At 45.5% G+C, this 13,623-nt stretch overlaps 2 protein-coding genes across 4 annotated transcripts in view; both read right to left on the bottom strand.

Annotated features, from left to right (window-relative positions):
• The window catches only part of GAB2 (GRB2 associated binding protein 2), a 178,027-nt gene extending 169,417 nt beyond the window's left edge, over positions 1-8,610 (bottom strand). The window contains exon 1 of one of the 3 annotated variants that reach the window (XM_087433509.1): positions 8,435-8,610. In XM_087433509.1, the coding sequence (XP_087289635.1) occupies positions 8,435-8,509 (75 nt within the window). In that variant the 5' untranslated portion in view covers positions 8,510-8,610. Of the gene's footprint in view, positions 1-7,586; positions 7,605-7,637; positions 8,015-8,434 lie in introns of those variants that run through there. The other 2 variants (XM_087433510.1, XM_087433512.1) reach the window with 2 other exon arrangements.
• Positions 1-13,623, bottom strand: part of NARS2 (asparaginyl-tRNA synthetase 2, mitochondrial) — a 170,473-nt gene that overhangs the window by 37,586 nt on the left and 119,264 nt on the right. The window lies entirely within an intron of this gene.

Genomic DNA, 13,623 nt, shown 5'->3' on the forward strand with positions numbered 1-13,623 from the left:
CTAAAAAATACCCTAATTGATCACTCTGAAGGAGACTAAGGAACCCACTCACTCTTTTGACAACTGGTAGATAAAAAGAAGCAAGCATAAGGTGGGGGGGGAGGGGTAGTTGTAAAGAATAAATGACGAAGACTTTGAAAGTGTCTTACTTATAGCTGGTGCTGGACAAGTGGCACCAAGCCTGCACCAAGCTCTAAGAGGGATGCTTACACTATCATGTAAAGTGCTCATAATCTAGCAAAGGGAGAGAGACAGAAACCCAAGGTGAGAATGCCAAACTAGAAGTGAACAAAAGTGCCATGGAATCAAGCCAAGAAGGGGACTCACTTTGAAGGGGGGTATGAGGGTAGGAGACATCTGAGCTTTAAAGGATTATCACTTACTGGGAAGTTTTTGCATTTTAAATCATTCTCAAACATGGGCTCCAGAATCTCACACATTGATCTTTCCAGGGACTGGTCAAGGTTACAGTGTCAGACAAACCCCCAAGTGATTTCATTTCCCTTCCCTGGAACAGGAGACTCTTGAGATGTTCCTTTCAGGAAAAATTAACTCCTTAGAACTTGATGTAATATCTAGCTTGGGAATTCCACTTACATTCTGACATTGAAAACTTCAGGTCTGGCCCAAATTTGAAAAGGATGTGAAGACACCCATACTCATGTTCAGAATTTCTATGAAAGGGTTAACAAATATAAATCGAGGTCAGCCCCTACTGCCACATCCTCTAATATTAAATACCTACTATGGGCTAGACACTGTGCTAAGGCTCTTTTCCCTTGTTATCCTAGTAAATTCTCAAACCCAGTGAAGTAAGAAGTATTACTCCAATTTTACAGACAAGGAAGTAGACTCAGAGAATCAAGTCATTTGCTCAAGAACCCAAAGCCCCTTGAAACACTAAGACAGAGATTTTCTGATGAAAAACAATGTCAACACACCATTGACATTTCCCATTGAAAGAGTGTGTATCTGAGAGGCAACGACTTACTGAGTTAGAGTGATGTTCTTAATAAATGTCATCCTACCATCAAAGGCATTTTATGGACTATCCCCCTTAGCTCTTCATTTACTTTTCAAACCTCTTTTTGATTTCCACTATAGACTCCTCTACCCTGGATGGATTTTCCCTTCCCTCCACAACCCCTGTGCACTGACCCTTTCCCACCTTAATTGCCATGTTCCTTCCTAGGTCCTAATCTTTTGAGTCCAACTCACATCCCTACCTCCTACTCCAGGAAGTCCTTTCAATTTTTTTCCATGCTCAGAGCTCTTGCCTTTACTCAACTTGCTACCTGGACCATGTAACTCTATATAAGGGCATCACTCTGTTTCACCTGTATACTTCTGGTCTCCCTAGCCTGCAATTTTCTTGAAGGCAGGGTGAGTATTGACTTATTCCCTTGGGGAGGGAAAGGATACAAAATATATTCTATAAACACTTGCCAACGTTAATGTGGATACAGGCAGCAGCCTAGTTAGGAACCTATATTTCTCAGCATTTTTCATAAGCCTGAAGTTACTATATTCCATTATTCCCTTCCAGCTAGCGAAAGGCCAGCTAGAGACAGAAAGCAACATCAAAGTTGTTTCATTAAGCAAAGCAACAGGCCTGTGTTCCTGCTTTGTACAACCTAACTGCCTCTGGTCCTTAAATATCTCTGAGAGACTATTCCATTACTGTTCAAGGTTACAGAGATTCCATCCTGTCTTTTCCCCTTGGATGAGAAGTAGTAGCAGGGCCAAGTACTAATCCTTAGCAAATGAGGAGTAATTTTTTTAAAATTGTGGTAAAATACACATAAAATTTACCATCTTAACCATTTTTAAGTGTACAGTTCAGCAGCATTAAATACATTCACTTTGTTGTGAATCACCACAATGCACCTCCAGAACTCTTTTCATCATGCAAAACTAGAACTCTGCATCCATTAAACAACAGCTCCCTATTCTGCCCCGGTGCCCAGATCCTGGCAACTACCTTTCTACTCTCTGTCTCTATGAATGGCTCATATAGGTACCTCATATAAGTGGAATCATATAGTATTTGTCCTTTTGTGATTGGCTTATTTTACTTAGCATAATGTCATTAAGGTTCATCCATGTTGTAGTATGTCCATGTGTCAAAATTTCCTTCCTTTTTAAGGCTAATATTCCATGGCATGTACACACCACATTTTATCCATTCATCTGTTGATAGACACATGGGTTGCTTCCAAATGAGGAGTTTTGATCCAATCTGAGTGACAAGAAGCTCAGGAGACTGGCCCTGGGTTAGAACAATCTCTTCGATGTTGTAAACACAATCAAAGAATCAATCCAGTGATTAGGACCACAGAACAGAAAGCTGCTAAACGGAATTTCCATCTGTTTCTCTATCTCAGGAATTGGGACCAGATAGAACATTAATTTAAAATACTCAATCTGTTGGAATAAAGCCCTGGCTGCCTAGCATGGTCTAGAAACAAATCTTGAATTCACTCTAGTTTCTGAAGACCTCCCTTTCCCCTGTTCTTCCCCCCCCCCAGCTTTATTGGTGCTATAATTGACATATAACACAGTATAAGTTTAAGGTGTACAACATGTTGATTTGATATACTTATGTATTTCAATATGATTACCACCACAGCATTAGCTAACACCTCCACCACATCACATAATTACCATTTCTTTTTTGTGATCAGAACATTTAAGATCTACTCTCTTAGCAATTTTCAACTATAAAATATAGTACTGTTAACTATAACCACAATGCTATGCCTAAGATCTCCAGAACTTATTCAATCTGACTTATTTCACTTAGCATAATACCCTCAAGGTCTATCTATGTTGTCACAAACGGCAGGATTTCCTTCTTTCTCATGGCTGGATAATATTCCATTGTGTGTGTGTGTGTGTATGTATACATGTATATATATATATACATACACACACACACACCACATCTTTTGCAACGGCTAGTATCTTAAGTGTGTAAAGAACTCTCAAGACTCAACAGTAAAAAAAAAAAAAAATCATATAAAAAATGGACAAAAGACGAAGACAGACATCTGAACTAAGAGGACGTACAGAAGTCAAATAATCATATGAAAACATGTTCAATATCATTAGCCATAAGGGAAATGTAAATTAAAACCAATGGGTGAACAGATAAACAAATGAACTGCAGTACATCCATACTATGGACTATTATTCAGCAATAAAAAAGAATAAACTAGTGATACATGCAACAACTTGGATGAATCTCCAGAGAATTATGCTGAATGAAAAAAGCCAATCCCCAGAAGTTATGTACTGTATGAACTCCTTTATATATACCACTCTTGAAATGACAAAATTATAAAAATGGAGAACAGATTAGTGGTTGTCATGGGTGGAAGATGTGGTGGGAATGGGATGGTAGTGGAGGTAACTATAAAAGGGCAACATGAGGGATCATGTGGTGATAGAAATGTCCTGTATCTTCACTGTACCAGTGGGAATGGGATGGTAGTGGAGGTAACTATAAAAGGGCAACATGAGGGATCATGTGGTGATAGAAATGTCCTGTATCTTCACTGTACCACTGTTGATATCCTGATTATAATATTGTACTGTAGTTTTGCACGATCTTACCATTAGGGGGCCGGCCCCATGGCTTAGCGGTTAAGTGCGGCGCGCTCCGCTACTGGCGGCCCAGGTTCGGCTCTCGGGCGCGCACTGACGCACTGCTTCTCCAGCCATGCTGAGGCCGAGTCCCACATACAGCACCTAGAAGGATGTGCACCTATGACATACAACTATCTACTGGGGCTTTGGGGGACAAAAAAAAAAAGGAGCAGGATTGGCAATAGATGTTAGCTGAGAGCCGGTCTTCCTCAGCAAAGAGGAGGATTAGCACAAATGTTAGCTCAGGGCTGATCTTCCTCACAAAAAAAAAAAAAAAAGATGTTACCATTAGGAGAAACTGGGTAAAAGGTACATGGGATCTTTCTTTACTACTTCTCACAACTAGCTGTGCATCTACAATTACCTCAAAATAAAATATTTAATTAAAAAGAAAAAAGCTCAGGCTTTGGGTCAAAGCTGGGTGATGCTGGGCAAGTGGCTTCCCTTCTCATATTCAGCTAAAAGGATTAAATTAAGAGATCAGTGGTCTAAGCATAATGCCTGGCACAGAGTAAGTGCTCAACAGATGGCTATCAAAATGATTATCTGAAGAGTTATGTTAGTGGGGATGATGAAACATATATAAAAAGACATATGGATGATAGCTCTAATGGGTTTTGGGGAAAGATTAGATGTGGAATGGTGGGTGACAGGGAGTCTCGGATGATTCCCAAGTTTCACATCTGAGCAAGTGGGTGGTCAGTGGCACCATTTACTGAGCAGACATGGGATGAAGAAGAGAGAAATAAATAAGGGTTTAGTTTTGGGTGCGTTAAGTTTGTGTTCACTGAGAGACATTCAAGTAGAGCTGTCCAGGTAACAAGAGCATATGCGAGCCTGGAGTTCAGAACACAACTCTGGGATGGAAGTTTAACTTGATAATGACCAGCATGCAAATGATAAGTGAAGCCAAGAGAATGGACGAGATCTCCGAGGAGGAGAAAAGACCCTAGACCACAGCCACTGTGACTATCAAGGAGCTTCAACCTTTAAGGATTGGGTACAGAGGGTCAGGCTAGCAAAAGAGACTCAGAGTGGCCAAAAAAAGAGAAAAACCAGGCATATATGGTTATCACTCAAGACAAGAGGAAGGTGCTTCAAGAAAGAGTGAGCAGGCCACTGTGACCAGGCAGTGAAGAGATAAAACGAGGACTGAAAAACAAACCTCTGAATTTTGTGACCTAGGCGTCACTGGTGCTTTTCTGAGAACAGTTTTAGGGAAATGACAAACTAGGTTTCAGACTGGAGCCCAGTGAGAAGAAGGTAGCAGAAATGGAGACAGTAAAAACAATCATTAACAAGTTTAGCCCTAAAGAAAAGGAGAAACCACAGTGAGAAGAAAGGGTGTGACATTGAGGGAGAATTTTGTCAAAGGGAAGTATGTTTAAATGTCAATGGAAAGGAATAGGTAGGGGGAAGAAGGTGAAGATTCATGACAGAAAGGGGAAGAATTATCTGAAAAGGTAGGAGAGGATATGATCCAGAGCACAGGTAGCAGGGTCAGCATAGTTAGAAGGGGCACCTCATCTACTCTAAGAAGAAGGAAAAAGAAAAGGAGCCACGTAGATACATGTAAATTTGGAACTTTGGTGCAGTGTGTGCAGACAGTTACTCCCTGATAGATTCAATTTTCTTTGTGAAGGAGGAGGCAAGGTCATCTGCTAAGACTGAAGGGCTGGCTTAATTTTTATTCTCAGCATTTAATCCAGGTGGCTGGGACACAAATATTTAATAAATAAGTTTACTGAATAGATAAAATTAAAATAAACAGTTTCCTTAAAGCAGTTATTCATTAGAATCAATACACAACGTTCTCAAAATTAGCCACTAGGGGGCAGTGCTGCTGCCAATCTTTTTCCAGAAATCTTTGATCCCAATGAAAATAGCAGAAAATTACAGAGCACTGTATGTCACAAAATATGTTTTCCACCAAGAAATTCTGGTCTCAGCTTTATATACATGTATATATGTGTGTGCCTGTTCACACGTGTGCACGCACGCGTGCACACACACACACACATATACACATACATAGTGCAGCATGATGGGCGGGCTATTCCTTCTGCCAGCCTCCTACCGCAACCATATCATGATGCCCCAGAGGCAATACTCACCATTTTCCAGAGGTCACTTTTTGTAATTCCTCTAGGGTACACAACAAATACTGAATAGACCTTTTTACACTTTCTTATGATTAATAAATTAGAAAAGGCTGATGAAAAAAATCCTTAAAGTTAATCCCTGATAACATTTGCCATAATTTCTTCTAAGTTGTTTTTTCTCTATACCTACCCCCTCCCCACATTAAATACGATCTAGCTTTTTAAAAATAATTTTAAATAGTTGTAATCTTATTTCATAAACTGCTTTTCTCTTATCTCAGATGCTCGATACATTTTATAATGGAGATTTATCAATCTGTAACACCACATGGCTATTATACATAGCAGAAGAACCAGCTATTTTGGGCTATGTGTTTAGCAATGGGGCTGGGAAACACTTTTTTCCAAGTTTGGTTCTAATGCACTTGGGCCTCTAATGAACAGAGGAACTGGTAGAGTTCTAACTTACAACAGGGGGCAGATATTCCCAATACTCCCCCTCGCCCCCCCCCAAAAAAGGAGATATAAAGGCAGACTGTTCTCCAGGAGTTTAGCTCAGTTTTAACTAAGGGAAATGAACTTTCACAGTGGGAGAGACTTCCAGCCATACCAGTGGAACACATCACACCCCAGCCTAAGAAAAGCTGTTGCTAGTTGGGTCAGACACCACATGGGTGTCTGCAAGGAAGATGGGAAAGAGGCTGAGGTCATCATATGACTGTAGGGTGTCAAGTAGTTCAAATGGGTGTAAAAAGTGCTTGACCCCAAGGCCTCCAAACTTGCTTATTTTGAGCTAAAGCTGCTCGGGAACAAAAATACCCAAAAAATGGATCATAAAGAGAGTCTGGGTGATAAGAGTTGAAGTAGTCATCAGTCAAACATAGATACAGTGTCAAATTGTTTACAAACTGTTTCAAAAACAGTTTCAAGGATCTTTAGGGTAGTGTTCTAATTTGCAATTAACAGTTACATTTTTACTGGATACTCCATTCTACTAGCTAGTATGGTATTACACTTGTACTGCTAGTTTTCAGAAGGGCTTTGGGGCCAAAGATTTTTGTTTTTTTAATATTTATAAAAACATCAACAGCAAATTACTTTTCCTTAATCTAATATAGATATTCACCCTTCCTAATGAATTGATACAACCCTGAAAAGGAGAAAAAATTCTTTCTTAGTAATTATAATTCTTTGGCGACACACACATCCCTGAAAATGAGCTTTAACACTGAGATGAACACTTCATTGCCTCATCTCTACTATATTTTAAATCTATGTCCACTTTCAAAAGTCATCTGCTAAACCTGAGATTCTTCCCAGCAAATGATCTAAATAAGAGCCTGATTTCATTTACATACACACACAACTCCCCAACAAAAACACTTCCTTTGAAAAACAGAATGTCACTTCCTCAATCCAGAGGCCAAAAGTCCCTTGGTTCTGATCTGGGGAGCCAAGACAGGAAACTCTGGTAAGCTTCTGCCTCTCCCCCCATGGACAGCCACTGGTGCAGCTGACAGAGGGCAGGGTCTGTTCAGAGCTCCCTTGATGCACTGCAGCTGGAAGGCAACAGCTCACTTCCACGCTGTGGGAACGAGCCCAGAGTCCGGCACCACGAGTCAGTGTAACAAGGGCATTTCATGGGAAGCGAAGAGGGGAAAAAAACGGGAGACCCTGACACCTTTTAGCGACCTTATTTCCATTTCCAAACTCCTGGGAACACCCTAGAGCTGATTTCAGCCAAACCTCAGTAATTAGCACCATCTTGTACTTTGACCCCACCAGGCAAGGCATATTCTGGTGGGGGAAAGAAAAAAAAAGGCCAGAACTCCTTACCGCTCAGCACCAGCCTGTACCACCTTCCCCTTGATGTTGCCAGTTCCTCACCTAGAGGGGAGAAGCCGTCCCAGCAATTTCAGTAAACACTGTCGGTTAGCACCACCTGGCAACTGAGAACCTTGATCTCTCCCGACCCCAGACGCTGAGGACTGCACAACACAAAACCCAGGCCAGTTATAGCAGACCAAACTGCAGTGTCACCATCGTGGTGGTGGTGGTGGTGTGCGTGTGTGGGGGTGTATGTGAGAGACATACAGAATAAAGGGAAAGAAGGGGGGACAAACAAATGAGTCACTTAATACAAGGGCTGCACATGCCGCTGACGCTGCCCATGATGCAGAGGCTGTGGACTGGAAGGAAGCAGGCGGCCACCCGGGAGCGGCGGGCAGAGAAAGGGAAGGGGGAAAGGGTGTGAGGCGCCTCGCCCTCTGTGGGGGCCGGGCCGCGCGGCCCCTCAGCCTGCGCCCCCCTCTCCTGCCCACTCCCCCAACCCTGCAGGCTGAGGCCGCTCAGGGTACCTATGGTCCCCCGGCCCCGGGAATCAACTCCCTCGGTTTCCAAAAACAATCAATACAAACTTCAATACAGTATGTAGTTTACAGGAGGTTGCTGGGGAGGCGCCGCCGCCGCGCCCGCCCCGCGGAGCTGGAGCCGCAGCTTCCCCCGCCCGCCCCGCCCCTCGGCGGCGCACCTGTGACAGGTGTGCAGGTGCCCCACACGGCCCGAGCCGGGGGCCCGCCCTCCCCGTCCGCGCGGTTCCTCCGGCGCCCCCAGCCCCTCGGCAGGCCGCGGGGCACCCCCGCCCGCGCCCTCGGCGGCCGCGCCCGCTCGCCGCCCGCACTCACATAGCGCCTCAACTTCTTCTCGGGGGGCGATTTCCTCAGCCAGCCGGTGCACACCACGTCGCCGCCGCCGCTCATGCTGCCGGCCGCCTGGAGCCCGCCGCGGGGTCGGGCGGACAAGGGCGCGGGCCGCTGGGTCAGCCGGCCGGCGGTGCGCAGCTCGCGGGGGAGGGGAGGGGCCGGGGCGGCCGGCGGCCGCGGGCTCGGCTGCCTCGCGCGCGCCCGCCTCCCCGCGCCCGCGCCCGCGCGCACTCCCCGCCCGGCCCGTGGGGGCGGGGGCGCTCGCCACGCCCACAGCCCGCCCGGCCCCCTGGCGGGCCGCCTTCAAAGACGCAAACACGGCCTCGCGTCTTTGGACCCGAGAGGCCCGGGGCTCGCCAGGACGTCGAAGCCCGCCGCCCGCCGCGCCCCCGGGTCTCGCTTTTCCCCGAAGCCTCCTCAAGCAGCAAGCTGGGAGGCGGCCGCGCCCTTGGTGGGAGTGGGCGTGGGGTGAAGGGAGGGCGCTGCGCGTCCTCGATCGCGAATTGATTTTTCACAGAGGGTCGTCAGGAAGGGACCCGAGGGGGTTCGCGTTTCCTATCCATTCCCAGAGCTTCAGGTTTCAGTGGGTCAGGTTTTAGCTGAAATCAGTGATCCGCTTCCCACCGAGTTTCATTAACTCGCGCATCCCCTTGGCGGGAGTAGGGAGCAGACTACTACGTGCTGGGCGCTTTTACATTCCTCGTTTACATGATTGTCTTTACAAATCTACAAATTGAGCAGGCAGTATTATTCCCATTTTACAGATAGCCTAAGGTCCCAAAGCCTGTGCAATGCAAAGCCTAGTTTCTAATTCGGGGCGGGGGTTGGGGGGTGGGTGGGGATGTGTGTATGGGGGTCCTGCTCATCTGCTATTTAAAGTGGGAGGATTGCTTTAATGCCTGCAGATCAACTCATTACCAGGAAGTAAAGTCCAGCTGGCTCCCATACTGCCTCGGGGAAAAACAATTCAGTCGAAGAAAATTCGTATGATTTGCAGAATCAAGGAAGCAAAGATGAGTCAATGTATTTCTTAGTGAACTGGAAGGCAAGGTGGTGTAGAACAAGAAATTGGGGTCAAAATTCCCCCGAGTTCCAACTCCTCGACACAGGTTACGAGAGTTCTCTGGGGCTCATATGAAAGTTGGGATATGATACTTCTCGCACTGCGTTGTGGTGAGGTTTAACTGAGATAAGTATGCACAAGTATACACTTCACAACTCAGCCCTTCAGGGGGAGGGTGGAGGAAAAAAACCCTTTGGTAGGGGCTCTTTTCAACTCACAAATTAACTTTACAAGCAGTATTAAAATGTAGGTCCTCCCCCAACTTCTTTGAGAAGTAGATAGTAACCCACGATGTCAATAGGGAACTGTACTGGGGGCATCCGAATAGGGGAAGCAGCATCTTGCACTCCCCATACAACTTTAGACTAAGGCTATTTTGTTCGTTTTCCTGTGCAGCAAAGCTAGGTGTTTCAAGCAGTTGGACATCCTTCTGGTTTTAGAGATCTTGCTTGGGCTGGTGAAAGTTCACCCACTTCAGTTTGTAAAAGCTAATCCTTTACTACATGCTTAGCTCTTCTAAGCACCCTGGGAGGTTTAGAGATGAGCTTCCCTGGACCCAACATTACACTGCCTTTCTTCCCTGGCCAGTGTGCTGCTGGATTGAATGTAAAGCCGAAACTATTAGGCTATAGCTGGGGCCAGATGTCCCTTAGTCTTCCAATTTAGGGATCCTGAAGCCTCACACAAGGGCCACCACCAGAATTATGGTGGTGTTAAGTACCTTAAACCGTGTGAGACAAATACCAAAATACTCAAGTCTGCCAAATCAATCAGGGGGCGGTGACTCCCAACCGAAAGAAAGCAATCCTTCTGACTTCATTCACATCTGAGTCATGGTGCCAAGTCTCAGGGATTGCAGAGTCTGAGAAATCTGCATGGTTGTTTGCAGCTGAGCTTTGTGATTCAATTCATTCATATAGATGCCTGACCTTTCCCTAGGAGAGTGGTCTTCTATTACATATCCTTTGATAGTTATATGATTGGAGACAGACTGGGAGACCGTTCAGCAATGGTTAGTTGGGCGTTAGGCTGCATTCTACCAGAAACTCTTTAGGGTCTTATTTTGTTTAGCAAAAGCCCCTGCTTCCTCCCCCTCACCCCCTGTGTTGTTATTTACAATTCTATGTGGAAACAGAAAAGTCTGATGTTTTGTGGCCAATGACAGGAGGGGCAGTGAAACACAATAGCTACAGAGTGTCAGCTTCAGGAAGTCTTCTCTGGACATAGCCCTCCTTCCTCAAAGGTTAGAGAAAGGGGCTCTTCCTGGTGCTCTCTTGCTCCTCCTCACTCCCACCCTAACCTTTTCATTACTAAGCTGCCAGTGCCCAGCTTCGGCTACACATAGGAGGCAGGACTACTGCTGAGGTCCCTGGCAGCAGTCTGATGTGGCTCAATCATCTGAACCTGAGGTGCGTGCCAGGCCTGGAAACAGCCCTCGGACAGAACGTTCCTGTCTGGGCCTTTACTAAGTCCTCTCCACTCCCTGCTGTTTTTTTTTTTTTTTTTTAATGCTCGATGGGGAGAAATGGAAAACAAATTATTTTAGTGATTTATTTACATGAAGATAGGCGCCATCTATCGGAACCAGTTGGGACAACATGCCCTCCCCACCCCCCCCCCCCCCGCCAAACCCTGGGAAGACATGCATCACTAGTCTATAATTTAGGCAATTTTGATTAAAGACCACGGGTAATTCCTGGGGGAATTAATGACCGACTACAAGGAGCGCTTTGGCCCATTAATTCTATATTCTCATTAAATCCCCAGGAAATGACCTTCTTATAGGGAAAGTTCCTCTGGAGGGAGCATTGCAGAGATTAGAGAAATGCACACCTGGGAGGAAAACACGGGCACCACCTTTTGCTCCCGCCTCCCCCCCAACCCCCGAAAGCCTGGGTTCTAAAGGGTGCACTGTGGCTTTGAGTGTCGTCAGCGACAGCCTGCATCCGTGCCTGTCTGGGAGTTGAGGGTTTGTGGCCAGTGGCAGGTGCATGGCTGGTGGAACGCTCCCAGAAACGGGTTGGAAGGGCTGGAAGGAGAGCTGTCCTCAACTGAACACCAGGCTGGTGTGATTAATACCACCCACGCCAGGCTTGACATCAGTGATTGAACTGGGGGTGGGGATGGATGTTTGTGTCCTGGCCCTTCTGCCTTTTCTCCCCTTCAATTTAGTTGACAGGTTAATTTCAGAGCTGAGTGCTGCTTGCCAAGGTCAGTGTGGCCAGCTGAGCCACCTCAGCTGGTGACTTGCAGGACACTTGTCTTCAGGCATGTTGAGGTGTGTGCCTCTTTAACCCTTGGGTGCTTTGAGCCCATTTGGTTCCCTCCATCAAATTACTTGGTGGATGTGCTCAAATCAACTTTTGGCATCTGACTAGGACTGAGATCTGCAAGTGGGCTTGGGGTGTGGTTGAAAACCTAATTGGGTTTCCTCCCCATCTGCGGCTGCTAACAGTCTGAGAGTTACTTGACATTACACCCAGTGGGAGACATTTTGGAAATAAACTTTCTTAAAGAGAAAAGTTTGAGCAAGTTCAGTTTCCCAATGGCTCCCCTGTAAAGAACCAGAACCCGTGCTAATTGCTTTGCGGCAGTTAGGCTCCTGGGACATTTCTGCTGACACTGGTGGGGGTGGTATCATCATTGTGTTCACAGATCATGCTGCAAAATCAATTATCATATTCTCCCAAGAACAAAGACTGGCAAGGTACCTGGGAAAGTACCTTAGTACTCCAAACCATACTTTGTATGATGGCCCCTTACTTCCTTCAGAGGGAACTCCTACCTTGAATTAGATCTTGAACATAGGTCAAGTTCCCTTTCCCTAAAACTGACCATCCCCACTCCCCAGCAGAGTTGTTCATTCTTTTCTTAGATTCACAGGTGCACCTATACAGATTGAGTTATCACACCGTACTGCAAATATTTGTTTCCTTGTCAAGGAACTCTGAGTGCCTTGAGGGCCTCTGAGTGCCTTGAGGGCAGGGCTGTATCTTCCGTTTTATGTCCTTAGAGCCTCCCAGCATGGTGCCAGGCTCACAACAGATGCACATTAAGTGTTTGTTGTAAGAATGAAGGAACCAACCCTTAAAGGATGACAAGTGGGAGCTGCGGATGCCTGGAGCATCCAGAACTCTGATCCATCCACACCAGAGAACAGAATCTGTGAAGGTACTTATAAGTGGTTCAAGTGTTTAAACCCACAGGGACTGACCTGGTGGGAAGGGCTGAGCAGCAGGATTGCAATCCTTTGCAATTTCACTTTCAAAGGTGGTTGAAACCCTTGGGTAGTTTCAAAGACAATGGCTCCTTAGACCTTTTGACTTCTACCCCCAGGCTCCAGAGAGCTAAACATATTAACTTCTGGTCTCCAAACCCTGGCACTGTTGTGCAGACTCCCCAGATACCCTCCTCTCTGGGACTAAGAATTAAATAACTTGTGGTTTATCTAGTATCTGGCTTCACTGTGACAGTCATACAGGGGCTCTAGCACTTAACCCCTTGTACCCACACACGATATTAGCAAAGCTGGAGAAATCATTTCCTGTGACTCAAGGTGTAAAAGTGAGTTTCATCCAACAGCTGACCAGAAATGCCATTTTCTTCTGCACCTAACGCATGCATAGTGAGTGCGCAGATGTGCTAGTATTTGTTTTGCTGGGGATCCAAAGGCCACAGGAGATCACTTCATCTAACTCTCTAATTGTACCAAAGTTACCCAAAATGATTGTCTGACCCGTATGGCCAGTGACGTGCTGGTAAATGTTTAAAAACTGGCTCTCTGAACTACAAGACATTATTGAAAGAAATCGATGATGACATAAAGAAATGGAAAGATATCCCATGCACATGGATTGGAAGAATAAACATAGTTAAAATGTCTATATTACCTAAAGCAATCTACAGATTCAATGCAATCCCAATCAGAATCCCAGTGACATTCTTCACAGAAATAGAAAAAAGAATACTAAAATTTATATGGGGCAACAAAAGACCCCGAACAGCTAAAGAAATCCTAAGAAAAAAGAACAAAGCAGGAGGCATCACAATCCCTGACTTCAAAACATACTACAAAGCAATAGTAATCAAAACAGCATGGTACTGGTAC

The sequence above is a fragment of the Ceratotherium simum genome, chromosome 7 (assembly GCF_057802395.1).
Source record: "Ceratotherium simum simum isolate JZ-2026a chromosome 7, ASM5780239v1, whole genome shotgun sequence".
In the NCBI taxonomy this organism is placed as follows: domain Eukaryota; kingdom Metazoa; phylum Chordata; class Mammalia; order Perissodactyla; family Rhinocerotidae; genus Ceratotherium; species Ceratotherium simum.